General features: G+C 38.5%; 1 protein-coding gene across 2 annotated transcripts; it reads right to left on the reverse strand.

Moving 5' to 3' along the window:
- Positions 1-195: 195 nt before the first annotated feature.
- Positions 196-27,751, reverse strand: plpp1a (phospholipid phosphatase 1a). 2 transcript variants are annotated; one of them, XM_083568847.1, is made up of 6 exons: positions 27,269-27,751; positions 13,430-13,581; positions 10,360-10,643; positions 5,321-5,378; positions 866-1,042; positions 196-539 (listed from the first exon to the last, which is right to left on the reverse strand). In XM_083568847.1, exons 1-6 carry the CDS (start codon positions 27,324-27,326, stop codon positions 420-422), a joined length of 849 nt encoding a protein of 282 aa, XP_083424973.1. In that variant the 5' UTR covers positions 27,327-27,751; the 3' UTR covers positions 196-419. The 2 variants fall into 2 exon arrangements, with proteins under 2 accessions (XP_083424973.1, XP_083424972.1); XM_083568846.1 differs by lacking the exon at positions 13,430-13,581 and adding an exon at positions 18,235-18,389 and having other exon boundaries at positions 27,269-27,748.

Raw genomic sequence — 27,751 nt, forward strand, 5'->3', positions numbered from 1 at the left:
TCATTTGTCTTTCTTTTTCCATAAAGACTACATGAAGATGGTGGTGATGTGAACGTTTATTAATGTTCAGGTTCACTATAATAACTTCATTCTTTTGTCTTCAAACTGCATAATGCATTTTTTTTGTACATAGTGTTTTAACATAATTTTAATAAAAAAAAAAAATGTATAGCAACAGGTATTTTTCTTAAAAAAAAAAAAACAACAAAACATTGCCAGATGAGCAAATCTGTAAGCATTATACACAGAAAAGCAGCATCAACAGCCCAGGGGCATCATGGGACAGAGTCTGGGCATAGTAGAAAGGGAAAAGCAGGGGGGGGGGTTACATTCACAGGTTTCCACCTCAGTGGTCCTTCCTGACAGTCGTTGCACGCTGACGGCCCACGCCGTCGGAAACGGCGAGCTTCCTGGCAGCTTCAGTTGGTGACATCGTAGTGGTTTCCGTTGGTCGGCGTCTCCTGTAGGTTGGTGTGCACCATCTCGTTATCTTTCTGCTGAGCTTTCTGCTTCTTGAAGAAATCGGACACGAAGAAAACCTGAGGGAGAAACGTTAAAGGTTGAGGAAGTGCGCTTAAACCGGGTTACGTGAAAAGCAGGAGGAATTTGGCAGATGAACAGTTCTGCATTTGATGATGATCTGCTCTACATGGTTTGGAGTAGATCTCCTGCTATAGAGCTCCAAACCTAATGAACACCTTTGAGATGAACGTGACGGTACCCAAGACCTCCTCAATTTCACCTCCATCAGTACCCGAATTAATGAGCATAAATCTCTACCAAATCTAGTGGATCATCTTCACAGAAGAGTGGAGGTTATTATAAAATCAACTGGGGACTAAAAAAAAAAAAAAAAAACGCTCACCACCAGCAGGGCCATGATGGCTCCCTGTATGAGGCCCGTGAGAACGTCACTCCAGTGGTGTTTATAGTCGGAGACGCGGGACAGTCCTGTGTATATAGAGGCAGCAATCAGGAAAAACTGGACTGTGGGTCGCAGGAGTCGAGCCCATTCATCTTTCATCCGAGCCTGCAGATAAAGCTGAGAAAGAAAAGAAAAACATTAAGATCATCATACTATATAATCATGTACATTTTGCCTTTCATACTCCTTTAAAAATTAACAGTTTGGCCACAATAAAACGTATGAAACTTTCCAGCGAATCAGCTAAGACGTCCTTTAGTGCCTGATGTTTGCCTTCTGAGATGTTGTGGTGTATAAATGTGTGAAGATGAAGCCTCATTGAGATGGGAGTCTCATCCAAGGCAGTGGTCGTTCGGTGTTTAAGGCTCTGGGTTACTGATCATCAGGTCGGTGGTTCAAGCCGCCACTGTTAGGCCCTTGAGTATTTTGTTTCAGGGGCGCTGTATAATTCCTTCCTAACAAGCTGGGATATGCAAAGACCAGGGGGAGTGGTAGCATAGTGGTTATTGTTATGGTGAACTCATTAGAAGGTTGAGGGTTCAAGCCCCAGTATCTCAAAGTTGGCACTATATGGGGCCCTGAGCAAGGCCCTTAAACCTCAGTGCACCAGGGGGTGCTGTTTCATTGCACTCTGACCTCAGCTCCAAACATCAGTGGGATATGCAATGAAAAAATTTCACTGCTGTAAAAAACGTGTAAACTTTCTTTCTTTTCTAATGAACCTTTAACTCCTAAACCTTAAACTGAGACGATGAGCTACGTTTAAAAATAAATAAAAGTCTGTTTAGTTAACTTTTGGTTCCTCCAGAAACAAACGGGCTTTGTCGATCTTCTCACAGACCCGATTAATTGTTGATGCTTCAGAGCACCCGCGGCCGGACAGCAGCCAAACCCGCTGAACCGAATGCTAAGTGCCGTCAGGCGTCACTAAGTTAGTTCAGGAAACACACTGTGTCTTATACAACAAAATACACAGGAGCTCAAAGATTTGTGAAGAAAACACATGACGCAGCCTTAAATAACAGCAGGTGAAGAATAATAATGGAATCGGAAGACAAATCACAAAAACCTAATTAAAAGGAAAAGGTTTTCAAATCAAGATCGATTGATCCCCGTGTGTGTGATGGTGTGTTCCGAATGTTAAAGGGATTAAAAGTAAGGGGTTTCCACGACTACTGATTTACGTAGTCAAATCAGAATCAAGTCTATTCACGTGTTTGTTCTGGGGGGTATGGGGTCTGCAGGACGAGGACACCGGGACGTCAAAACGATTCCTCGTGACTTTTAAATCCACGATAAACAGAACATCAAAGATGTAGAAGAAAATGGATCAATAAACCAACCAAAACTTAATTTCCAGTATTCAACTAGAACAGAATGAACATTTACTGAATTTTTCAGACAAAGATCGAGAGTTTATAAAGAATACCAGCGAAGGTGGAGGTGATAAAGGAATTGCAATGTGAAGAAATCTGTAGTTGCTGGTTGCAGTACTCGTGGCAGAGAAACACACGTCTGTGTTTATGCAATAATAACAGTGTTCTTCAGGGATGGGCAGATTACCCTCACTCTGATTACACCTTGGATGGCATCTGACCAGTTTCTATATTCAGCCCTGTTGCACACGAGCTACAAAAATCCTCACGTCAGCGTTGATGACAAACTTCTCGATAACATCTCGAAGTGTCCCATAATAATAACGCTGAGGTTTGTGTTGTCGCTTAGGGCTGGAACAGTCTAAAGACCACACGACCCAAAATACCTCGTCAGACCTAACGAGGACAGCCGTATAGCAACAACCTTTAGATTGGAAAACAAAAAGCATACAAAGCCTTGATTTCGATTTTTGTTTTTGATTGTTGTTTTGTGGTGTTTGTAGGTAAAAGGTCAGAGTCAAAAATAAATCCAGGACGAACCCAAACAACGATACGAAAATGTTCAGCAGCAGCAGCAGCAGTCTCTCTCACAGCTCTAGATGAAAGTACACTATACAGAAACCTGAGCGTATGATTCATGTGCTTTTTGAGAATCCTATTCCACATTTAGTCCCCATTTTGTTCAGCCTCCACTCTTCTAGGAAGATGTTCCACTAGATTTAATTGAGATTTTGGTTGATTTAGAAAGAAGGGTTAGTAAAGTCAGGTAGTGATGGTGAGGAGGTCTGAGGTGCAGTCAGCATTCACATTCATTTCAAAGGTGTTCAATAGGGTGTTGAGCTCTACTGCAGGAGGAGATCTATTCCAAACCACGTAAAGCAGATCTTCATGGAGCTGGATTTGTACACAGGAGTATTGTCATGCTGGAACTGGTTTGGATCTCTGAGTTCAAGTTAAGTGGAAATTATAGGGTTCTGCCATCCAGGGGGTTCTGCCATGCCAATCATTTTTGTGGTAACAGTTTGGGAAAGAACCGCATGTGGCTGAAAAGATTAAGTGTCTATCAATCTATCTGTCAATCTATCTATCACTCACTTTATCTCTTTATCTACCACTCTATCTATCTCTCTCTATATCCACCACTCTGTCCATCTCTCTATTTATCTCTCCAACTATCTATCTACCACTCTGTCCATCTCTCATAGATAGTTTGTGCAAAAAAGGAAAGGAACTTGTTCGATTGTTCTGAACTAAATGGAGTTTTTGTTGAGGTCAGCACACACCGCGTGACGTGTACGTTCTTCAGATGAATGCAGGAAACAGACACGTGTAAACTTGAGCTAAAACTAGTCTTTATTTGGTAATAAGACACAGTGAACCAGAGATGCGTGAGACGAGACAAGAATGTCTCATATACCTCATACTCACATCCTATAGACAAAGATCCTATAGACATTACACAGACACCATAGGAACGTGTGTTAAGAGAAACAAGTGTCCCTCCGAATACTAACAGTAATTAACAAAAAGAAATAAAAAGAAAAACCTACGTGTCTAGCAAAAGGAAATGTTTTTTTTTTACACTGTAGCTTTTTTTGTGGAAAATCTATAATATATGAAATATATACAGTAAATATCTTATAAAGCGACATCATGCTTTCTGGTCTTTTGGATTTTAAATATTTGTAAAGAATCGATAAAGTGTGTTTTATGTGAAAGTACCATTGCGATGTAGGTCATTTAGTCTTAACCACTGGATAATTCTCTCCTGTCGTACAACAGCTTCCATTGTGGGAATGTGAAGGCTTTTACATGCGAAATAAATGAAGCTGTCAAATGTTTTTCTTTCTAACATACTCATGCTGCATCATCTGGCGATGTAACACACTCCAAGAAATAGAGAGAAAGAGAGAAAGGAAGAGAGAGAGATGTCAACCCCTTTTTTCTTACAGAAGACAGGTATTAATTGAAGAGGGACATGATGCTAATCCCTGCTGCCGAGCCAGTTTTGGATTCCCAACCATGGACGGCCGTGGCATCAACAGAATTCGCCATTTCCAGACAATAGAGTGAATATTTTTCTGTTGAGTCACTCATGAGCCTCCTTTCTTTCAATTCTTAAAGTTGCAAACAAGTAATCTGAAAGGTAGACCATGTTCATTATAAACACAGGTTTCATTTTATTCATCCTCAGTACCTGACTGGTCAGTTTTTATACAGTGTCGTGCAGGAAAAGGGGAAATTTTAGAACTAGGAGGTCGGTGATTGTTTCCTGTCTCCTCATTTGAAAGAAACTGGTTCAGCCTTAAAAAAAGAAGTCCCCAGGTGGAGTTAGAACGGCCCACACATACACACCAGAGGACACTGAGGCTGTTTAAGCTGCCTTCAAGATGCGCCTTCACTGCTCCATTCCACGACACGCATCATTGCTGTGTTGAGCAGTTTCTTCGAACACTATCACCGTTCTTCTAAAAGTTTTTACAGCGAACGCTCGTTGTGCACCACTCCACTGCTCCATTATAACTGCTGGCAAGGGGTTGGCGGTTGTACAGCGCTTTTAACAATCAACAGTCTCAAAGCAGCTTTACACATAATGCGGTGATAAAGAATGAATAAAATTCTTCTTTATAAGTGTAAATCAGTACTCTGTGTTTCCAGGATTGACCCGGAAGACTATTTTCTTTAGATGATGAGGTGTTATTAGTGAAATGTTAAGATTATATAACCCATAATACGACTGTATTCTTTTTTTTTTTTTATCTGCCTAAGAAGGTTTTTGGTTTCACATAACCTCCATGTTGAAGAAGAGCTCAAGACTTGTTCAGTTAATTATTAGGACACAGCCCTAACCTGAGAAAAGCTGTAATCTTCACTGTATATTATTAAAGGTCCACCTTTAGCCATTCATTTGAAGAAGGCTTCTGTGTTTGAATGTGTTATTAAGGTGTTGCCCAGCTGTTTGAAGAGGCTTTAGGATGAGGTTTTTTTTTTTTTTTTTAAGATATAAATAGGTACTTACTGCCAGGAAGAGCATACAGTACATGGAGAACGAGGAGTGGCCGGAGTAGAAGGATAACCTGCAACACATGCAGAAAAACAAGGGAGGTCAGCAAGGCACTGAACAGCTGACGTAAGCGTTTTTACTGCGACGACGTGAATCCACAATCAATCTGTCCTTCAGTTTCACATACGCTGTCCTTCTGAGGTCCATTTATTTGTTATAGTTTTGTACAATAATACAGACATTATTATTATTATTATAATCATTTTTATTATTTTGAATGAATCAGCATTACTAACTATTTAATAATTGAATAATATATTTGTTTTGAATAATATATATATTTTTATTTTTATTATTACTAGTTAATATAAATGGTATGAAGATTTACTTTGACCAAACAAATATATAAAATGTCCACAAGTTCCACTTTATTTCATTGAAAAATCACACACACACACAGACACACACACACACAGTTGCTCTCTAAATAACGCGTAAAGATCTCAGAAGTTTCAATGAGTCGCAGTCCAGACGGAACTGCATGGTGTTGAAGTATGGAATGGTTGCCATGTTGGTTTCTTTCACCTAGAAAATTTTTTTAACCTTCCCTGCTCCAAAACAACCCCAAAAGCATCCACCTCCATGTTTGACTGTAGGGGTGAGGGCGTCTGATCACATCTTCTCTTTAATTCATCTACATCAGGGGTCTCCAATCTTTTCCAGAAAGGGCCAGTGTGGGTGCAGGTTTTTATTCCAACCAAGCAAGTCCACACCAAATTCTACCTGTTCAAATCTAATGATCTTCATTTTCAATGACTATCAGGTGTGACCATTAATTGGTTGGAATGAAAACCTGCACCCACACTGGCCCTTTCTGGAAAAGATTGGAGACCCCTGATCTACATAATCATTCATCTGTTAGAGACAAATAGGTCACCTTTGGACTCACCTGCCCACAGAACTTTTTCAGTCATTCACTGTTTTTTGCCTTTTAACTAGTTTGATGCATATGAACAAAACGTACATTCACGTGTCTCACGTGGCCACTGGTGTGATACTAATTTGTGTTGATGTTCAGTGACAGGTGTGTGTGTGTGTGTGTGTGTGTGTGTGTGTGTGTGTGTGTGTGTGTGTGTGTGTGTTAGTGTTAAAACAGGTGTGTTACGATAGACTACACACTAAGACCCACTAGGAGCATCATAAAACATTTGGGGTTTTACGCAGATCTTTTGTCCGGCCAAACTGAAAGACATCTGCAAGTCCTTTACAAATATACGGGGCTTAAATATACAGAGTGTGAGTTTTAGCAACTGGCTAGAGACTCAGGGACAATGTGCACACACCCTTTCCGGGTGAGAAGTGCAGGCCGAGAATGACGAGTGTGGGGGGGAAGTGTTTGGATGGGATCAGCAAAAAAACAAAAAAAAAAACACAAAAAAAACAGGGTGGGCGGAGTATCCGGAGGGATTTTGAGTCTTCCTGTTTATATTAGCCGGAGGCTCGCTGTACAAAAACTGCCACCAGGGCACGGTGACATTAGTGCTGAATACACAATGACTGAAACAAACACAATCACGCAATACTGTATAAATATACACCGTGAGCCAAACGACTAATAAACCCTGATTACTACAGAGTGAGGGTGTAACGTTATACCGCTGTGACAGCAAGGCTTCAGATACACTATATGGGCAAATGTTACTGTGGTTCTTCCCCAAACTGCATAGAACGCTTGTATAGAACGCTTTTGGATGCGATGGCATGAGATTTTTCCTTAAATTGACCCAAAAATGTTCCAGCATCACAATGCCCCTGTGCACAAAGCAGCTCCATAAAGATTTGCTCTCCATGGGTTGGGATTCAAGATCTCATGCTAGAGAGCTCTGACCTCAACCCAATGATTGAGGTACAATGATGAATGTGAATGCTGACTGCACCCCAGGCCTCCTCGCTGCACCTAAATCTGTACCTGACTTTAACACCCTTGTCGCTGAACGAGCACAAATCTCTACAATCTCACTCCAACAATGAAGTGGAAATTTGGTTAATCTTCCCAAAAGAGTGAAGGTTACAGCAAATGGGGACTAAATGTGGAACGAGATGTTATAAAAAAAAAAAAGCACATAGATATATGTGTCCAGGGAGAATTTTAGATCAACCCTTTAACAGCACCATTGAGCAATATTCTAGTTTCTCAAAATAGAAGACTGAGTCCAGATTCTGTCTTCTACTGGTAATGGATGACAGAATAGAATCTTATATACTCTCAAAAAAAAACCATCAAATCTACACGCTCTGAATCATCAGTGTGTCAGTTACCAAGAATGGTAATGATATGTAGCGTTTCTTTTTAAGGTTTTTCCCCTTTTCATTTATGTAGCTTAAATAATTTTTTGACATGAGTATAAAAGCTACTGCATCATGCCATTAAACCCATTATATCTTGAACAGTTATAATCTTACTCCTAATTTTAAAAAAGGAGATTATTTAACATCTCAATTGGGTTTGTTTTTAGTTAATTCTTCAAGTAAAATTGGGGGGGCAATGTTTTTTGTTAGCAGAGGTCTCATTTCAGTCTGCAGGATAATATTACAGAAACTGATAAATGGACAATCTGGTGGGAAACACAAAGGTTTAATGGATAGGGTGGACATATGGAGAGGTGGTAGGATGAATGGGTGGGGGTGTGGTAGCGATGGACTTTGTGGGCTGGAGGAATGTTTGGGTGTGATGGATAGGGCAGACAAATGGAAGAAGGAATGGGTGGGGTTGTATGGTGGATAAATAAATAAGATGGGATCTTCTGGTAACTTTTCATTTATACATTGAAATAACAACCCAACAGAACATTCGTATGCAGTTATGGGTTGATCTTCTGCGTATTTTGATAGTTGTTCTCGTGAACTTTAATGTGGATATTCTAAATGCTGATGAAATTGTACATCTGTATTAACTTGAAGCACAAAGCCTAAGCCTTTAAACACTTCTAGCACTGAAACATAAATGTGTCTTCTCTTCGTGTAGCAAAAGAAATCAATATGGAACGCCGCCATGTAAAAGATCGAATGGATTAAATGCACTCCCATGTTTTTCTGGACGGATCGAATTACAGGTCACGAGGCTGGAGACAAAGGAGCTGAGAACATTTATGTACGGCTCAGAGAAAGAGATGAAAACTCAGCTGATCTTCACTAATCGAATAAATGATTAGCGTTGGATAACTGATACTATTCTTAGAAGCAATCTTAGACCTTTCGACCCTAATCTCAATTTTGCATCATTACATTTTATCTTTGGGGTTGTCAGAGGTTCATTAGGCCCAAGGTTGCGTGATTCCCAGGTTATTTTATAACTCTTTGATCAGGACCATGTACATTAACCAGTCATTTATCTTCCAAACATACTTTGAAGTGAGGCCATATGTCCCATGAGATCAAATAATGAAAGGTGATTCATGATTACTCTTGGCAACCCACTTCCCCATTAGCTTTATTTGTTTATGTTTATATATATATATATATCCGTCTCCTGGGAAAATCAGTGGATTTTGTCCAGCTGAGTGCTTTTCTATCAGATGCAAGAACCACACCTACTGTTAATGAGAAAGGTCTGAATCAACTTTCCTGACTGGCCTTGAGTCTGGCCCAAGAAACCACGCTGAAACCTTGAGCGTCGGACTCTTTGTCCCTGTATGTGTGGCCTCTAGCAGCTCACCGCAGTGCTGGAATACACCCGAGTGTGTGAACCGAAGTCTCGCCACAAAAGCTACGGCGAGCCAAACCCTTGTGGGGAACTGGATTTCACTTAAAAGGCTACTGAAACAATGATCAAAGCCCTCCCTTTTGGTCCTCCAGAAACAATTAGAAACCTGATTCAGGATCCAAGAGGGACTCTAATTAGACACCGTTTTGACCGGATTGCATGTCGAGGACTGCAGCGTTCTTATGAAGCTTGAACCATCGTTACAGGACCATTCAGAGTCTCCTGTGGCGGCGTTAAGCTTCTGACCTTGGCACTGGCCGTCTGAGAGATCGGAGGGCGCATAGGAAATCGCTGTGCATGGTTCAAATACAGATCTTACATGCTTACTTGGTCGGAAAACAAAAAGCCTCCCAGACAGATGGAACCACATGAAAGTAGCTGTAGTAGAGTGGAAGGGCATAAATGTTTTACATGCTCTTAATTTCCACTTCAAAGCCACTCTGGAAGTAGACCAGAGCGCTGATGGTTCGCTGTTTGACTTTAAGGGCGTCGGGGATCCAAGAAATTCCCGGGGAGCATTTTAACGAGCTGAAATTTCTCCGTTGGCTGGAGAAATTGCGCAAAAGGCTTCTTTCTTGCATTCTGGCTGCCTACATTCTATCTTTAATGTTATGGTTTACACAGGTGATTCATAAATCCCCGTTCGTAGCTTGTAGAAAGAAGCCAAGGATTCTGGTAAAAGGCAACACAAAGCAGACTAAGCCAGTGGTCTTCAGCGTTCTTTCCAGGTGGAGGACCCCTTAGGCGATATAGACATGGGGCAAATGTGTTTTTCTTTTACTATCACGTAGACTATTATCAATTTGCACAAACTTTAGCTTTCATTTGAATAGAACTTTAATGTAATAAATATATTTTTTTTACTAAATGTTTTATCTTTGAGGTTTTTACCCACGTTTATTTATTTATTTAGAAAAGGTTTATATGTGATTCAACATTCATACCCTCTAGTGGTCACGGACCCCCTGGTTGGATAACCCATGAACTAAGCTGTCCAATGTTTTGTTTTGTGTTTTATCCTGGTGTTTCTACTGGCTTCTAGCAGCTACAAATGAGAAATAATGACTGTGATATTACTAATAAATTTAGAGGGTCCTTATCAGTACCAGAAGGAATAACTATTAAGTAATGGTCAAGGTTTGGATGGTTTTGGTTTGAAAAGGTTCAAGAGATTTTTGGAAGAAAACATGGTGAAGAAGTTTTAGAAATATGTATAATAGCAAAGATCATTTAGCTTGTTTAGATGAAGAGGAGTTGAGATAAATTCTTAGTGTGCTCTTAAGTTACCCACCTGGCTTCGTTTACCGTCTTCAGGTCGCCGGTGCAAGTGAAGTTCTCGATGTAAGCTCCGCTCGAGCAGTTGATCTTCGTCCAGTCAGGCTTACACACGTCCAGGAAGTGAGGTCGCAGCCTGCCGATGGAGTACTTGCCGATGTCGGTGAGGGACTGGCTCATGGCTGCACCAAACACGAAGGTGCCGATTGCTTTGTAAAGGCACGCGACGTAGCAGTTGCTGAAAAACGACTTTGATTTGATACGTTTTAGATACACCGAAACGCACTCGCCGACAATCATCTGCGAGGGAGGAAAAGAACAAAAGACACTTTAGAAACCCGTTACATAGTAGACTGTTTAGTATCACTTGAACAGATTCTTATGAGGATGTCCACTCAAATTATCAGAAGGCAAGATAGAGCAGAAGTGCTAGTTGACAATGCAACAATCACTGGTCTGGAATCCAATTCACTTGAACCTCCATGTTCTGATTTATTGACCGGATTAGTTCCAATCTCACCTAAGAGCCTTTGTGTTCTTGAGCTAATCGAATTCTGGATTCTGAATCATGTGAGTCAATTTAAATGAACCTAATAGCTTTAAATATATATTTTAACGCACAACGTAGTAAGAATGCTTTAGGTCTGTGATCCTGTTCTGAATTTTAGGAATAACAGCTCACACTATAAGATGGAATTCTGAGCCTTACATCCCGCATGGTTTTCCTCATGTTTCTTTAATTTGCCTTTATAGAAATATCGGATTTTTCTCTTTGGCAAGGTTTCTCGCATTATGCATTCACATTATGCGAAGCTAAATTCTTTAAGTACGACCTGTTCCTAAAATAACATTCCTTTAATCCACAAATTGCGGCTATCTGAAATTAGCCAGCATGCGCCTCTTCCCACTTCCCAAATCCAGTCTGCGCTTCAGGTCATAGAATCCGTGGTTGTGGGTGCATTTCTTTTCAGCTTTAATACCATTTAAACCATTTAAACTCATAGAGGGTTTATGTGTCTATGAAACACAGACATTCTTTAATATCTTGGAGGGGGAAAAAAACGTGGCAAAGTGCAAAATTTTTCATTGTTGATGAAGTGTTGCCAAGTATCTGAAAAAGCTTAACCTGAATTTAAACGTGTACAATTTCAGATGCCTCAGCTAACATTAACTTTATATATTAATTTTATGTAGTGGAGATTTTTGCATACCGTAGAAAAAAAAGATCTGTTGGAAATTCTCAAGGGTAGGAGGCACATGCTGATGATATCAGAGACAGAAGTGACTTAAAAAAATTTTTTTAACAATTCTGTGGAATTTTTGCTGACGCTTAAAGAACCTCTGCCAAGAGGTGTAACTGAACAAAAGGCCAAAGGGTATATCCGAATTCCTATAAATTATAATAACCCATAAAATAAGTACATTTCGAGCAGACTAGAGCTATTAAATCATGACGGGGATTTCCTTATGCTCTGAGAAACATGCTTCTGTGGGTTAGAATAAGTAGGCATGCGGTTTGTGTGACACATTGTTTCCCCCCGTGTGAGATCTTTTGAGCCGAGCTTTTGTTTGGTTAAAGGTCAGGATCCACAGAGTGGTGCTTTTCTTGAAAACGGTCAGTTTGAACAGTCCTGCAGTGTTTTATTTATCGATGTATTAGAAAGTGGATGATGGCAGACCACACAGATGTGAAGCAAAGGGTTAGGCCTCAAAGCAACTCATGGCAGCCAATAAGCTTTTAAAGCCAGAGTTCCCGACTCCAGTCCTGTCTATACTGTATAAACCTTACACTTTAGTGCTTCACCTGCTCTGATGGAGCACTGTTCATCTTCAGACCTTTTATCAGATGAATCAGAGCTGTTATTTGATTCATTTCTATTTGTAGAGTGCTTTTAACAATGGACGTTTATAAAAAATTATATATAAAAAGTATAAAGTGTCTACGTTTAGAGGTTAAAAATTTGTTACTTATCATTGTACGTTTATCCATTAAAAAAACCTAATACACAATACATTTTTTAACCAGTAATGGAGCAGAAATGAAAAATATCGGTTTTATTTACCTACAAATTTTGCCCTTAAAAATTAATACATCTTAACTGTCATGTCATAACTAAGCGAAATCACAGTTTAGTTTCAATCATACATTTTAGTATAATTTTCATATATACTAAAGTGTATGAAAATGTGATTTTTATAAATTTATATATTTAAAAAAAAAAAACATTTCTAATAAACAAATGACAACCAAATCCTAAAAGTCAGCAATACACACTAAAATCTCTTTAAATATAATGTTGGTTGGGTGCAACACAACCGGCATTGTATAACCTACGAAACTCAAATGCTTTAAAAGTCTTTCTGGGATCATTTTTATGTTAAAATGTTATGGTTTTGTTCATGAGTAGGTTATAAACATGAGATCCTACATATATGAATATACATTTTTCTATAAACTACATAAATGCATAAAATAAATTTAAATGCTGATATTAACTGTTTAACAAAATATAATAAGTAGTAATTTTATATTTTGTATAAACCAAAGTCTTTGGTTTTTATTCTTGTAAAATAAAACTTTCTTTTCGGCTTCTCCCTTTAGGGGTCGCCACAGCGGATCCTCCGCACGTTTGATTTGGCACATGTTTTTACGCTGGATGCCCTTCCTAACGCAACCCTCCCCAATTTATCCGGGCTTGGGACCGGCACTAAGAGTGGCTGGGGATGGTTCCCTGACCGGGAATCGAACCCGGGTCGCAGCGGTGGGAGCGCTGCATCTTAACCACTAGACCACCAGGGGAGCCTTTTATTCTTGTAAAATGTTATTGTTAAATAAGGAGCTCTTTTCGTAACAAATACTCTGTATAAAAGTTGTTGGTTTTTTTCGTAACAATTGTATTGACAATATGTCATCTTTATCCATTTGTTTGGAAAAATCTGTGTGCTGATGGATATTTAAGTGCTGCGCTTTCACACTAAATGGTGCAAGGTTTATCCCTGCAGGACTGGAACCAGAAAAGCAAAGCTAAGAAACAGAGAGTGAGGTTGAAACAGAGGTCGGCATGAACAAAACGAAGTGCACTTACAGTAAGCAGCGTGACAGGTATCATTACTCCTCCTAATAACTCATAGGAAATGGTGTCATCCTTTAGAGGGTACTTGATCGAATCATCGTTACAGAAAAATCCCCGTTTGTACGGTGAGTGTCGAGGTGTGAGTATTGCGAATGGGAGTCCAACTAACAAACAAAAAGAAAACACAAACAAAGCAATGGGAGAGAAATAAAAACAATGACAGCAGTGGGTTAAAAGAGTAGTCGGCACATGACACGGGGCCCAAGACCAACACCAAAAACCAAACACACACTCAAACATACATGCTGTGGATAGTAACAGTTTAGAAGGACATGTGAGATGAGACAGGTGGTTTTTTAGCAATAAAGGGTGAGCTACATGACATTAGACATAGTGACAAAGCATCAGTGTAACACTATCATTACATCATATATAAATATAGGAAATAATGTGATTTTGTACTATCGCATAGTTGTATAATGATAGTTGTACAGGTCGAACGATTAAAATGAATTTGGAGTTTCGGTGTTAAGGAACTTTCAGCGTTGCAACACGTGAAAGTTCACACTGAACATCTTTACTTCAGCAACAAAAGTGTGTTTTTTACTGAAGTGTGATTACTCGAGGGGGGCTAAATTGTATTATATTATATATAAATTATTTATTATTTTATTATATTATACAAAATAGAACAAATATCTAGTATTAATGTTGTCTTTTGAGGAGAAAGCGTTAGGGCTCGCTGATGATGTAAGGAAGTGTTATAGGCGCATCATTAACTTAAGTAGTGTTGTTAAGAGTTATTTGAATCATTTTTGCAGTAAAATTTGCATTTTATAGCCTAAAAATTGAAAACAATATAAAAAATAAGAAATATACACTGGTGAGTACCCATATAGAATTGATTATGTTAAAATTATGTAGGTTTAGGAATATTGAAAGTGTTTAAGAGCAGAGGACAGTTTTATAAGAGTGTGGGGACGGTTTATAAAGCCTTAAGATATACAGGTATTCTGTTTACTGCACTGTATACATATTAGGTTGCCACTTCACGGATTTTCGCCTATCGTGGGGGCGTCTGGAACGTAACCCCCTGCGATAGGCGAGTGATTACTGTAATGTGAAACTCTCAAAGAAGCTAGAACCTCAATTTGGAAATGTAAAAAGTACTGGCTGTGGCAAATAACGCACTGTTGGAATATTAGGTTTTTATGACCTATTTTTAAAATCTCTTTTATCGCTGAAAAGATCTATGAGTGAATATGGGTCATTGAAATTAAACATGGAAGATATCATTAAGTTTTTGTTTATCATTTAATTCTAAACTAGCCATACACTACACAATTTATTGCTGAAGTCATTTGAATTTTACTTTCCCCTTTCGTTTTTTTACACAGCTTAATTAGTTTGTTTTGACTCCCTAGTGGCTTTTGAGGTCGGCATGGGAAAACTGCTCCGATCGAATATAGCATCAGACCTGGAAAGATGTAATCATGAAGCCCGTTTTGAGGCCTTTTTTTTGCCCATTTATGACTGAATGGTCAATCTTCCCGGACAGATGGGTGTCGGAATACCCGCATTTCACAAGTATATAAAAAGAAATTGAACCTGGCATCTTATTGACTTGTGCTTTTTTTGGCATTTATTTTCCATTTTATGCTTTGTTAAATGCAAGCACCGAGAAAAGCATGCGAGCTCCTGGCGCAAACACACCAATTCCTCAGTAGTTATGGGTTTACTGCAAACCAACACGCGAACACACACACAGGGTTATGAAAATGAGGTTATCCTTCAGGAAACGTCATGCATTGAAACGTCACGTTCCGTGTAACTGCTATGCAAAACTGCAGCATATTTGCATGACTGTGAGTCTGCGAGCGTCAAATCGATGAGGCATCGGTGTGTCTATAAAAGGATCTTGCTTTGTCATTGCCACTTTCTGAGAGGACAAACATCTGACAGGTCTCAGTGTAAACTCGAACTCGGCATCAAATTTCCTAGTCGTGATACATGAACATTTACGATCTTTAACTAGGTTTCTAAAAATTATCCATGGGCTCTGCACTGCTGATTAAGCACAGTGATGTACGTGAAGTCCTTTCTGACTATAGGATCTGCTGCGATGTTCAAATAACTCTCATTACATTTTGGTTTTCCCTCCACCATATCCAGACCCTGGTACCTTAGATGACAAGCCCTGTTTTAGTGCTTTCACTACCAAACTGAACAATACTAATTCTGTGTATGGAGTCTGGGACCGATTTTCCTTTTCTCCACGGCCTGTTTTTCCACTGTGTAAAATGTCCAATTTAATTCATGTCAGATTAAATTGTTACATTACATCTATCTATCTATCTATCTATCTATCTATCTATCTATCTATCTATCTATCTATCTATCTATCTATCTATCTATCTATCTATCTATCTACCAATCCACGTCTATCAAGGACAACTGAAATCCTAGTTTAGCATTTTTTAAACCTTTCTTGAATTAGGAACCATTATAGATTGCCTACGAGATCATTTTTCATCTGTCTGATCACTGACTTGTCTGTCTGTATCCCTCCTTATCTTCTCTTTTTTGCGACATGAACTGTGAAAGGATTCAGTTGGCGTCCACATGTGAAGATCCTTCTGTTCAGGTTTCTGATGCAATCTTGTTTTTTTTTCCATTCATGTGCTTTGTAGCGCTTCGCATTTGTTTTCAATACTGCGAACAAAATTTTCGAACTCCTGTGTTTCCTGTTCTCCAGGTTACTGGTCATGTGTGTTTTTTTCCATAATCTTTTTCTCATCAGCATATTTTAACTATGACTAAAGCATTAACTCTGATGAACTTGATGAAAAATCTATTTTCTTTCATATCCTTTTCAGTTTATTTACTATCATTATTATTATTATTATTATTATTTTAGTATTTGAATTGTCACTTTTTTTTATCCCAGAGTGTAATTAATTGTTTTTATTAGTAGTATTAGTAGTAGAATAAATATTATTATTATTATCATATTATTAACAATAATGACAATAATAATAATCTAAATATGTGCCTTACGACCTTAAGCTCCACTGACTCTGGTGTGTATTTCCTACATAAGTCAAATGTTTTTTTGACTAATTGTTCCATCACATGCTTACTTTATTGGGGACCATAAAATTCCCTTTAGGGCTGTCAAGTTACTTTTAGATTTAACCGCCTATAATTTATATTCTGCTACGTTGGGCCGCTATAGTTTACTGCAAGTAGTTTTAATTTTTTTTTTTTAATGTACCACAGTTTAATTTTTATTTCAAGATCCTCATAAAAAATAGAAAATCCAACTGGTATTCATGCATTTTGTAACCCACACAAAATCCAAACGCTTTCCGATTCAATCTCTAAATTCACTATGATATAATATTAATAATATAATTAATATAATATTTAATATAATCCCTCACCTACTGCATCACATGTACACAATGAAATCCACTACTGACACGTAATAGCATTTTCAGTGCACCCAGTTGCATTGTCAACTTGTTGTGGTTTCATGTTTCAAATATATCATATGGTGAAACAAGCGCACACACACACACACACACACACACACACACACACACACACACACACACACACACACACGCCCACATTCTCGCCTTGTCATACATGTGGCTTTCGTATGGTGATAAACCTGCAGTTTGTGAGGTGTATTAATGGCAAGCTGACCTTTTCATCAGAGTGAGGCTCTTAAAAAGGACACACTGAAGTCTGATGCATATAAAACCCACACATACACAACACCCTGTCCCTAAATCTCCTTTCTTTCCAAAAAGAAAGAAAAAAAGAAAAATACAGAACAGCTGCTGTAAATCAATAGTTAGTAACAGCGGCCAATCGGGACACTGAAGACGTTCGGGGAAGCGGTTTCATCTATTAATCTATTCATCTAGTCGTTGTGCAAAAACAGACCACGTATATTTTCATCTGTGCTCCAGAACAGTGATCTGATCCAAAACAATCTTCTCTTATCCTCCAGAGCTCTTGATGCCCCAGATGTCTGGAACCAAAACTTCCAGATTTTAATTGCATTCAGTGCCTATTTATACAACAGATCGGATAAACAAAATGATGACGGTTCATCTTTCTTCGTGACAATCTATTCCCAATTGGGAAAGTTTTTTTTTTTTTTTTTTTTTTACGTGTTCCCGCTCACAGGCTCTGTATTCCAAAATTTAAGCATTTTAATGAAAACCACAAACTGATTCATTTGCATACATGGCTACAGATGGCGCATTAACAAGCTATAAGTATTCACCAATGGTTTACGGTATATTACTGACTAACATTGAGTTGACATCCTCAGCTTTTTCCATCCTTTTTTGCAAACTAAAATTGTAAATAAAAGTCAGACGGCATGCCCAGGGAATCCGCTCAAATAAGAAAATACATTTGAGAACCTTTTTGCTTTTCACTTTCTTAATTTTTGACCTGAAGTTTTCTGATTCAATCAATTGAAGTGCCTTCCTGCAGATCATTTCAAAAAATAAATAAATAAATAAATAAATAAATAAATAAATAAATAAATAAATAAATAAATAAATAAATAAATAAAAATCTGTATGACTCGAAAAAACACTCAAATAGGAAATAAAAAATAAAAAAAACCTTGAGACACAAATACGTTCAGGATTTAAAAATACTTTCCTGAGTCATCTTGTCTACACTATAGGATGTTCTCCCACAAGCTCCCCCTGAATTCCTTTGGCCAATCAAACCCAATAAGAACAAGGGAAACCCTGGGCATGCGAGCGAAGGTAGCTAGCATTACTTACACTACAGATAGGCAGTGTGAAGCCCATCGTGTACAGCACAGTGGAGGTGATGGTGCTGGAGTGAAACGGGTAACCGATGCTCTCGTCGTTACAGAAAAAGCCCCTCTGATAGGGCTTGATTTTACCCAGGTTAAAGGACGCCAGAGGAAGCCCAGCTGTGGACGGAAAAATGGTTAACAAGGGATTAACATCTCAGCACTCTCAGCCAATCAGAATTGATGGACCAGTGTATTGAGCGTGGCAGCTTTGTGCAACTTATACCGCTATAAACACTAAACACAGTTATCAGTCCCGAGACTTGGGGTGATCTCATTAAAAATTGTACTGACAAGCTTCAAAACAGGTCATGTGTTTGCAGCTGAATCGTTTTACTGTAATCTGGTTTGTCTTGGTCATGCTGGGGAAAATGGAGCTATGACAGTAGAGCAATTATAAGAAATGCTATATATTTGAAGCAAATATTAGAAATGCTATTTGATTTCAGAAGGAACCGTACAGAAATACATTTTAGTTCTGTAATATTTTATTCTGTAGTATGTGATTTGTGAATACTGAACCCTACCTACAATAAATTACCCTTCAAATACACTTTGAATTGGTGTTTATTACTCAGGACTCTAAACTTAGACTCTGTAAACTTTTTGTTTAGATTGTAGACTATAAATTGAGGACTCCAAACTCAATGACTAAACTCAAGAAACAAACCCTCCATGACTCAACACTCCTTGATTCACCACTCAAGGACTCACCACCCAAGGACTCAACACCCAAGGACTCAACACCCAAGGACTCAACACCCAAGGACTCACTACACAGGGACTGTAAACTTAAAGTGCTATTTCCAAATTTGTGAGACATTTTTAAAACTGAACATCGAGGTTTTCATCGAGCTGTTTTTATATATTCTGTATTTATGTATATAAACAAAACTAATGAAAATTAAGATTTGTGCCTAAAAAAGGGATGTGGTAACAAGGGACAGCGGTGGGCTGTTTGTACTAAATGAAGCGAGTGATTGTGTGTTTGGCTGGCGATCCTTTTAATGATGTCATTGCTTAGCGTTTGCAAAACATTTGGTTGGAAACGCAGCTTATGAGATAAAAGTTTGTTTGCAATAACAAGCTCGGTTTGGAAATCACAGTCGAGTTGGAATAGCCTATGACGGTCTTCTTCTCCAGAGGGTGACATCACCAGGACTGTGTCTAAGGCAGAATAGTGGCGGATGTTATGTTTGGAACGTGTCTGTTCGCGTTGCTCAACGTTTAACAGTGGCATCAATGTTTTCCACTCCGTTCCCTCGGACTAATGCTTTCCTTGTGTAAATTATTGCTGCAATCCGGCCTCTGACCCCAAAAACCTCGAGTGTGTCTTATAATAGTGATGTTTATCAGGCTAATCGTAGGACATTACTCTCTCCCACATGCTGACAGGTTAAAGTCTATCTTGTGAGTCTTAAGCTTTTGTTTCAGGGACACAAAGACATTTCAATTCTTATGGGGACCTTATTTTATTCACAAAAATGTATTCTTGTGGTGGCATCTGACAAGATACACAATATAGATAAAAGGTTTGTGAACACCTGACCATAAGATTCTTCTGGGAAGATGTTCTCCAAGATTTTCCAGTGTGTGAATGAGAACACATCTCCACAAGGGCGTTAGTAAAGCCAGGTACATGTAGGTGAGGTGAGGAGACCTGGGGTGCAGTCAGCTTTCATATTCACCCTAAAGGTGCTCAATAGGTTTGAGGTCAGAGCTCTATAGCGGAAGATCTTCCACTCCGAAACCGTGTAAAGCATATCTTCGTGAAGTGTTCGTACCTTCATACTTTGTGCACAGGGGTATATCATGTTGAAACAGGTTTGGGTCTCTTAGTTTAAGTGAAGGGAAAATGTAATGCTAGCACATCCAAAGACGGCCTATTGGATTGTGTGCCACAGACGGTTGAACCACATATAGCTAGAAAAGTCAGGTGTCCCGATACTTTTGCTCATATTGTGTATTTTGTCCGGACTAACATACCAAAACATGTCCACGCATGCACGGCCTTATTCAATACTGATTGATGTTCCATGTCAACAGAGTCTGTTATTGACAGACAAAGCATGTGACACACGTGCACACACACACACACACACACACACACACTCACAGTCAGGCAAGCATGGTGTTTTAGCATGAACATGAGCACGTGTGTTCTCAGGCTGTACTGTATACTGAGTAAACGAGTTGAAAGTTTTTTCAGAGGGGCGTTTTCACACTTCCACCCTGAATACCTGAACGAGTTCACACCCAGGACCAGTTTCAGGCCCAATATAAAGAAGGGCAGAACGTTCGCAGGTTCACTATAGTCTTAAGCCAGACTGTTAATCAAGAATTTGTTGATTCAAGTTTTTGAAGGTACAGGCTTTACAACCTGGAGACTAAAACCCTCAACTCCTGATGAAATTAACGTTCTGATTCTCCACCATTATGAATTCATCAGTGATTAAAAGAGAGTAAAGGAAGCTGAATTTCATATTTTTCACTGATTACTTTATTATCTCTTATCCTGAATGCAAGCAAGTTGTTTTCTCTCTTTATTTCAACTACTTTTAAGGTTTATAGCTGTACATGCTGCACTCGATCAATATACACTATTACTATTGTATATGTATGTATGTTATGTGCTTTTTGAACTTCCTATTCCACATTTAGTCCCTATTCGCTGTTATAATAACCTCCACTCCTCTGGGAAGATGTTCCACTAGATTCTGGGTTGTGGAGATTTGTGCTCATTCAGCTACTTTAGTACATGGGTGTTAGTAAAGTCAGGTGAGGTCAGGAGGCCTGGAGTGAGATCAGCGTTCACATTAATTCTTTAGTAGGGTTAAGGGTCAGAGCTCTATATATATATATATATATATATATATATATATATATATATATATATATATATATATATATATAGAGAGAGAGAGAGAGAGAGAGAGAGAGAGAGAGCAGGAGATATTCCACTCCAACCCATGGAAAGCATATCTGCTGGCTCATCTCTTTGTGCACAGAGGCATTGTCATGATGGAACAGGTTTGGGTCTCCAAGTCTCCAAGAAAAAACATGAAACTGATCACTTAAACATCAATTTTTTCCTGAAGTGGAAATGCACAGAAACTGGTTAAAACTCGACCCAAATTTAGCTTTTTGGATATTTTTGGTACAATAGGAATAAAATTGTAAAACAAAAGTGAATACAAAATTGAATCCCAGGTTAAAGTTTTGAACAACTCAATTATTAGATAATTCTACTGTATTTTAAAAGATTCATCATTGTTTCTGTAAAGTTGTCATAATTCTTTTACAAATAAAATAACTAAAATGTATGCCCTAAAATCCTTTCATTAAAAAAAATTGCCTATTTTAATTGTCATGTTTTGACAATTAACTGTTTGATTTCAATGTGAGATGTTTTGTTTAGGTTGTTTTTGCCCAGATAAATGTCTATTTATCTGGGAAAAAACAACCTAAACAAAACATCTCAACGTGACAATATAAACCAATCATGTGTTTGTTGAGAGGTTCATTTGAAGAGAGATCAGGTTTCTGGACATGGTTGGGGAAAAAAAAACGCCCCAAACCTCAAGTCCACATCTGGATATTTTTTGTTTAAACTAAGCGAACCTACACCTAAACTGGATCTCTTTGATGAACTAAATTACATAAAGAAACTGTATTACTGTACTGGCGTATTACTGACTCGGTTAAGCCTTTTCTTTCATCCAATAGCCCCCCAGTGGTTTTTTTCGTGGTTAGAAACATGCTGATGTGGGTGGAGCTGCACGGCAGGGGGGGTGTGGCGTTCAGAATCTGGTATTTTCAACCCACTTTGCTCCGAAATTGCATTTATGTTGCTGCCCTGATAAAGCCTCGTGCTGGTGCAAGATAAAAACAGTTTGGAGACCTTAAGTTTGAACTCAAATAAGTGGGAAGTGAACTGGGCTACGTGTTCGAAGCTCCATATAAGACCTGCTCTGAATCCCTGCTGTATTTTCCATTTCAAAGAAAATTACACATCGTTCTAGAGTAATAATCAGACGTCTTCTAGACATACAGTATGTCCATGTCAGACAAATGGGACAAACCCATTATGTAAATAAATTGCTTTCACTTTTATTATAATAACTTTGCGAGGTTGTTGTTGTTCATGTTGGTTATTATCAGGTAATAATACAGAAATGATCAAAATATACTCTATATGGACATCTGGCATAAGATATGTATAACATCCCATTCCACATTTAGTCAGTAACCTCCATTTTTCTGGGAAGATCTTCCACTAGATTTTGGAGTGTGGACTTACTATAGCATCTTCCACTCCAACTCATATAAAGCATATCTTCACAGAACTGGCTTTGTGCACAGGAGCATTGACATGCTGGAAAAAAGGTTTGGGTCTCGCAGTTCAAGCGAAGGGAACATTTCATTATACCGCACCCAAAGACGTTCTATACAATTGTGTCGTTCCAGATTTGTACTAAAAGTTTGGGGAGAAGAAGCAAAAGTCGGGTGTTCCAATACTTCTGTCTATATATTGTATATGTACGTTATAACACTAGACATAGTGTTTGCATTATTAGCTAAATAGTCTAGCTCTATTCAGACTGGATTAGTTTTACATGATATGATTTCTGTTTCTGAATTTGTTTAGACTCTTCTTGCATGGCGTTTCACTTTTGTTTTCACTACAGACAAATGCATAGATTCTTTAAGACATTATACATACTGTGAGAAATAAAGTTTTGCTTTTCTTCTCCTGTATGAAGACAACAATCGCTCTTTTCTATCGTCTCTAAACCTAAACAAAGTGCTGGCCGAGTCTATTTCTTTGTTGAATTCTTCTGACGGTTAATACATGGTTTGGTCATTATGTGACATACTAATGATTAAGCACGTGCGCTACAACAAAAGGCGTATCATAAGTAAATGAGGTGTCTAGTAAGAATGACGAAAAAGTCATGCACACACGAATACACCTTGGAGACTCGCACAGCTCTGTAATTTACCCAGACATCGCTTAATCGCCCATAATTGTTACAGGCGTGACTGGAAATGTAATCCTGCCCAAACACTATGAGGAAAAAAAAAAAAGATGACTAGGATTAGACAGTTTAGATAAAAGAATGATTTAAATGGATTTAAAGCCAGAACTTGGAATAAACTTTGCATATGTACAGTTTACTTCACAGGACTGCGGCTAAACTGATCAGGGTCGGTTCGAATTATAGCGAAAATACAGCAAACAGATGGAAACTCATGGCCGAGGCGGAGTCACGTCAGGATGTATGAGGGAAATGAAGACGGCGTTTCTTCCTCAGCCAGGAAATAACAGAGGCTCCAAACAGAATCAATCAAATTAGCTGGGGTTTAATTGGTTCACGGTCGTCTATTCAGGAACATTAATGCGTTTAAATGCACACACACACACACACACACACACACACACACTCCTGCTTTTTCCTGCATGACACAATGACAGTGCAATTTTAGTCAAATATTATATAAATGACAAAGTATACACTTCCAGTCATTTTATTCCTATATACAGATTCGTATTTGAAATGCACACACACACACACACACACACACACACACACACACACACACACACACACACACACACACACACACACACACACACACACACACACACACACACACACTGGTGCTGATGGATGAAATGGACACAAGATCCATATGAGCAGCTGCTGCCTTCCTGTCAGTAACATGAGCTGCAACTTCAAACCAGCACGCAACACACCCACACACACACACCCTTTTTCCTACACACAAATAATAAACATACCTTATACTACCAGTATGTTCACATTCAGAACAAACAGGATCGTAACAACTTCAACATGAACTCTTCCTCACAAATTCGACGAACTGCGGTGTTCGTTTCTCGCCGTATTTCCGTATCATGCAGTTCAACACGACAAAAAAGAACCATCATGACGCCACGTGTCGTCTCAATACACACTTCATTCAGCCAGCAGGAAGCATCCAGGTACCATATGGATGTAACAGAAATACATGATTTCTAGTGTGACAAAAAAGTGTTCTTTTCCCATCAAAAATTCTCAGGTTTGAATAATTTTCCATTCGTTCGCCTTTAACCTAATTGTAATCATCTTTTTGTTTTTTGTTTTTTGGACTGCAACAGGGGGAAAAAAACAGTCTCTTTTACGTCCCGCTGTTGCATGACGTTACACAAGAATGTTTTTTTAATTCTTCCTGATTTAGTGGGTGAAAAAAAAGGAAGACCATCAGATCAGTTTTCAGTTGATTTATTCATTTGTTTCATTGTGTGTATTTGTTCCTTTATCTGAAATGGGAATCATGCATGAACTAATATTTCATGTTAGCTAGCGTCAATCTCTATTAATATTATGCTTTGGGGGAAAAAAACGAATTGTTCGAGTAAATTTGTTTAAAGCTGAAATCCCATTCGCTCGTCAACAAACAGCCGCTATACGCTTTAAAATGTCTAAATTAAAGGATTTCAAACTCAATATGCGGCTTTTGTATTTTTTAAAGTATATTTTCATATATAAATAACCTGTATTAGGGTTTTATAAAGTTATAATAAAATAAAAAAAAAAAAAGTTATTTATATATATATATAACTTTTTTATTTTTTATTTTATTATAACTTTATATATATATATATATATATATATATATATATATATATATATATATATATATATATATATATATATATACTATATATATATACTATATATATATGTATACACGTTTCAGTGTTGAATTGTTACTAAGCAACCAATTTCACAAGAACAATCAGTCATGGAAATGCCGTAGATAAAAATGAATGTTTCCACTTCTATTTTTTTGGCCGTGTCTAACAATCATGTGTGCGCCCCGAGTCCAAAAAAGACAACGTGCTTCCATTTTAGTGATTATTGCGCAGATCGTCCGCCTCGTTAGACACGAGAGATTTCCATTCCAACATTACCTCAGATGATTAAAAATGGATTCAATGTTGTAAACGTAGCTAATGAGGGAGCGCCAGAGCGCCGATGAGACGCACAACATTCTCGAACAAACAACCGAGTAATTATACTCTGATTTCTAACTAAATCTCAAACAATGCATTGAATGGTCTATTATTTTTGCAACACACCTGCAGTAGGATGAAGATCTGTGTGTGTGTGTGTGTGTGTGTGTGTGTGTGTGTTTGTGTGTGTGTGTGTGCGCGTGCGTGTGGACTAATATATTCCTCATATGCATAAGAAATAAAACGTGTAATGAAGTAATGGAAAACATTGCACACCAAATGGCTTTGTTGTTTGCGAAAGAGAGTTTAAAAGTGTGTGTGTGTGTGTGTGTGTGTGTGTGTGTGTGTGTGTGTGTTTTCACGACATAACATCTGGTCCTTCTTTCCTTTTCTGCCCAGGTTTTAATAATTGTGATGATGAAAATGAACGATCTGGTGGAGCGACTCAACACACACACACACACACACACACACTCACACACACACACACACACACACTGACTTGAAGCGAATTATTGTGTTCATGAACACAGGTAAAACAAGTAGCTTATAAATACATCATTCCAAGCTTTAGATTTTTTGCGAAATAAATAAATTCCTACGTTTATCTGTTGCCGTGACGACGGCGGCGACGAGGAAAAACTCCCTGAGAACATATGTGTAAGAAACGTCAAAACGAACCGGAAATCAAAAGGGAACCCGTCCTCATCCGAGTGACGCCGAATGTTTGGTATCATTTCATTTTTGTTAAAGTTTATCAACTATTCACTGATGGACACTTGAATGGGAAACTCTTCACAGCCCTGAGACATTGCCTTTTTTTTTTTTTTGCATTAAAAAGAAACAGGAAGTGATCACTGAGTGGGGAATTGAGAATCATTTGACTGTGTCTGTGCATTAAATATGGACCAAAGCATTTAGGACACCTGATTTTTTCTAATCATGGGTGGTACCTGCTCCAAATCAAAGTTGGAGGCACACTATAGCATGGCATGTCTCTCACACCTGTTCCAACATGACGATACTCCTGACAAACAAAGCAAACTTGAGTACTTTTGATTTTCCACAGCGATCAGGGCTGCACGCCATAAACATCATATTGTATATATTTATGTTTGTAATTATAATTCCTACAATGTTGTACTTTTTGGGTCGATTTCACACGAGACGATTTTTCTATTACTGTTATACGTGTTCTATCATTTAATTATTACGTGTATAATAAAATTGTAACAACACATAATAATACAGAATCAGTGTGAGCATCATTTATCGGTTCATGAGAGAAAAACACTGCGACTGAAACACGTGGGGACGTGGTAACATAGTGGATAAGATGTCAGCCTTCTGATTGGAAGGTCATGGGTTCGTATCCCAGCACCACCAAGTTACCACTGCTGTGTCCTTAACCCAAATGTTGCAGATGTATAACCGGGATATCTGTAATTCACACTAGAAAAAATGGCAAAATGTGTGAAAGCTAATAAAATGGAAATAAAAACACAAAGTCAAGTTTTTATTCTTTCCCGGTGGTTGGGGAACCCCGATCTGGAACGATTTACGTATACGAAATGATATATATCTACATATCTACACACACACACACACTATACTGCCAAAAGTATTGGGTCACCTGGTCATCATTTGATTTTTGAGCATTGCAGTCCATATTTAATCCCACATTTGCTCTTATAGCTCACTTTTTTTTATTCCATTGCATTTGAAGACATCCTGTACAATCGAGTGCCTCCAGATTCATGGTATCAGTTTGGAAAAGAACAACATATTAGCAGGAAAGGTCAGGTGACCCAATACTTTTGGCGATATATCGGTAAGACGAAAGCCGATACGATCGCGATGAAGGGAGGGTGATATATCGTGCAGCCTCAAACAGAAACCAGAGGGAACATAGGAAGATTTGGAAGCGCGCACACACACACACACACACACACACACACATATATACACTTGTACATACCAAGGACCAGGCAGGCGATGTCCAGCAGGATGAAGGGAACCCCGCTTGAGTCAAACATCTTCTCGGCGTACTGGAGGAAACAAATGCTCCTGAGATCGTACTGAAGCGTTCCTCGGTTTCAGCCTGAAGACCGGCAGCTCAGACAGTAACACTTAGTCGGATCTGCTTCAGTCTATCAGCGGCATCGGACGACCTTATAGCGACTGACGATCCGATTAATAATAATAATAATAATAATAATAATAATAATAATAATAATAATAATAATAATAATAAAATCACCCGGAAGTGGACATATTAGAAGACCTGCCCTATACGTTAAAACAGCACAAGCATTTTGATAAATAAAATGTTAACAAAACACATATGCTTATAATAAAATCCTAACAGCACGAGCGACAGACGGACAGCCAGAGACCGTCGCGCGCAGGCACGCGAGCCGTCTTGTTTGCTCGGTTGACGACGTCACAACGGCGCGTGAGT

Source organism: Silurus aristotelis, assembly GCF_946808225.1.
Source record: "Silurus aristotelis genome assembly, chromosome: 18".
NCBI classification, from domain to species: domain Eukaryota; kingdom Metazoa; phylum Chordata; class Actinopteri; order Siluriformes; family Siluridae; genus Silurus; species Silurus aristotelis.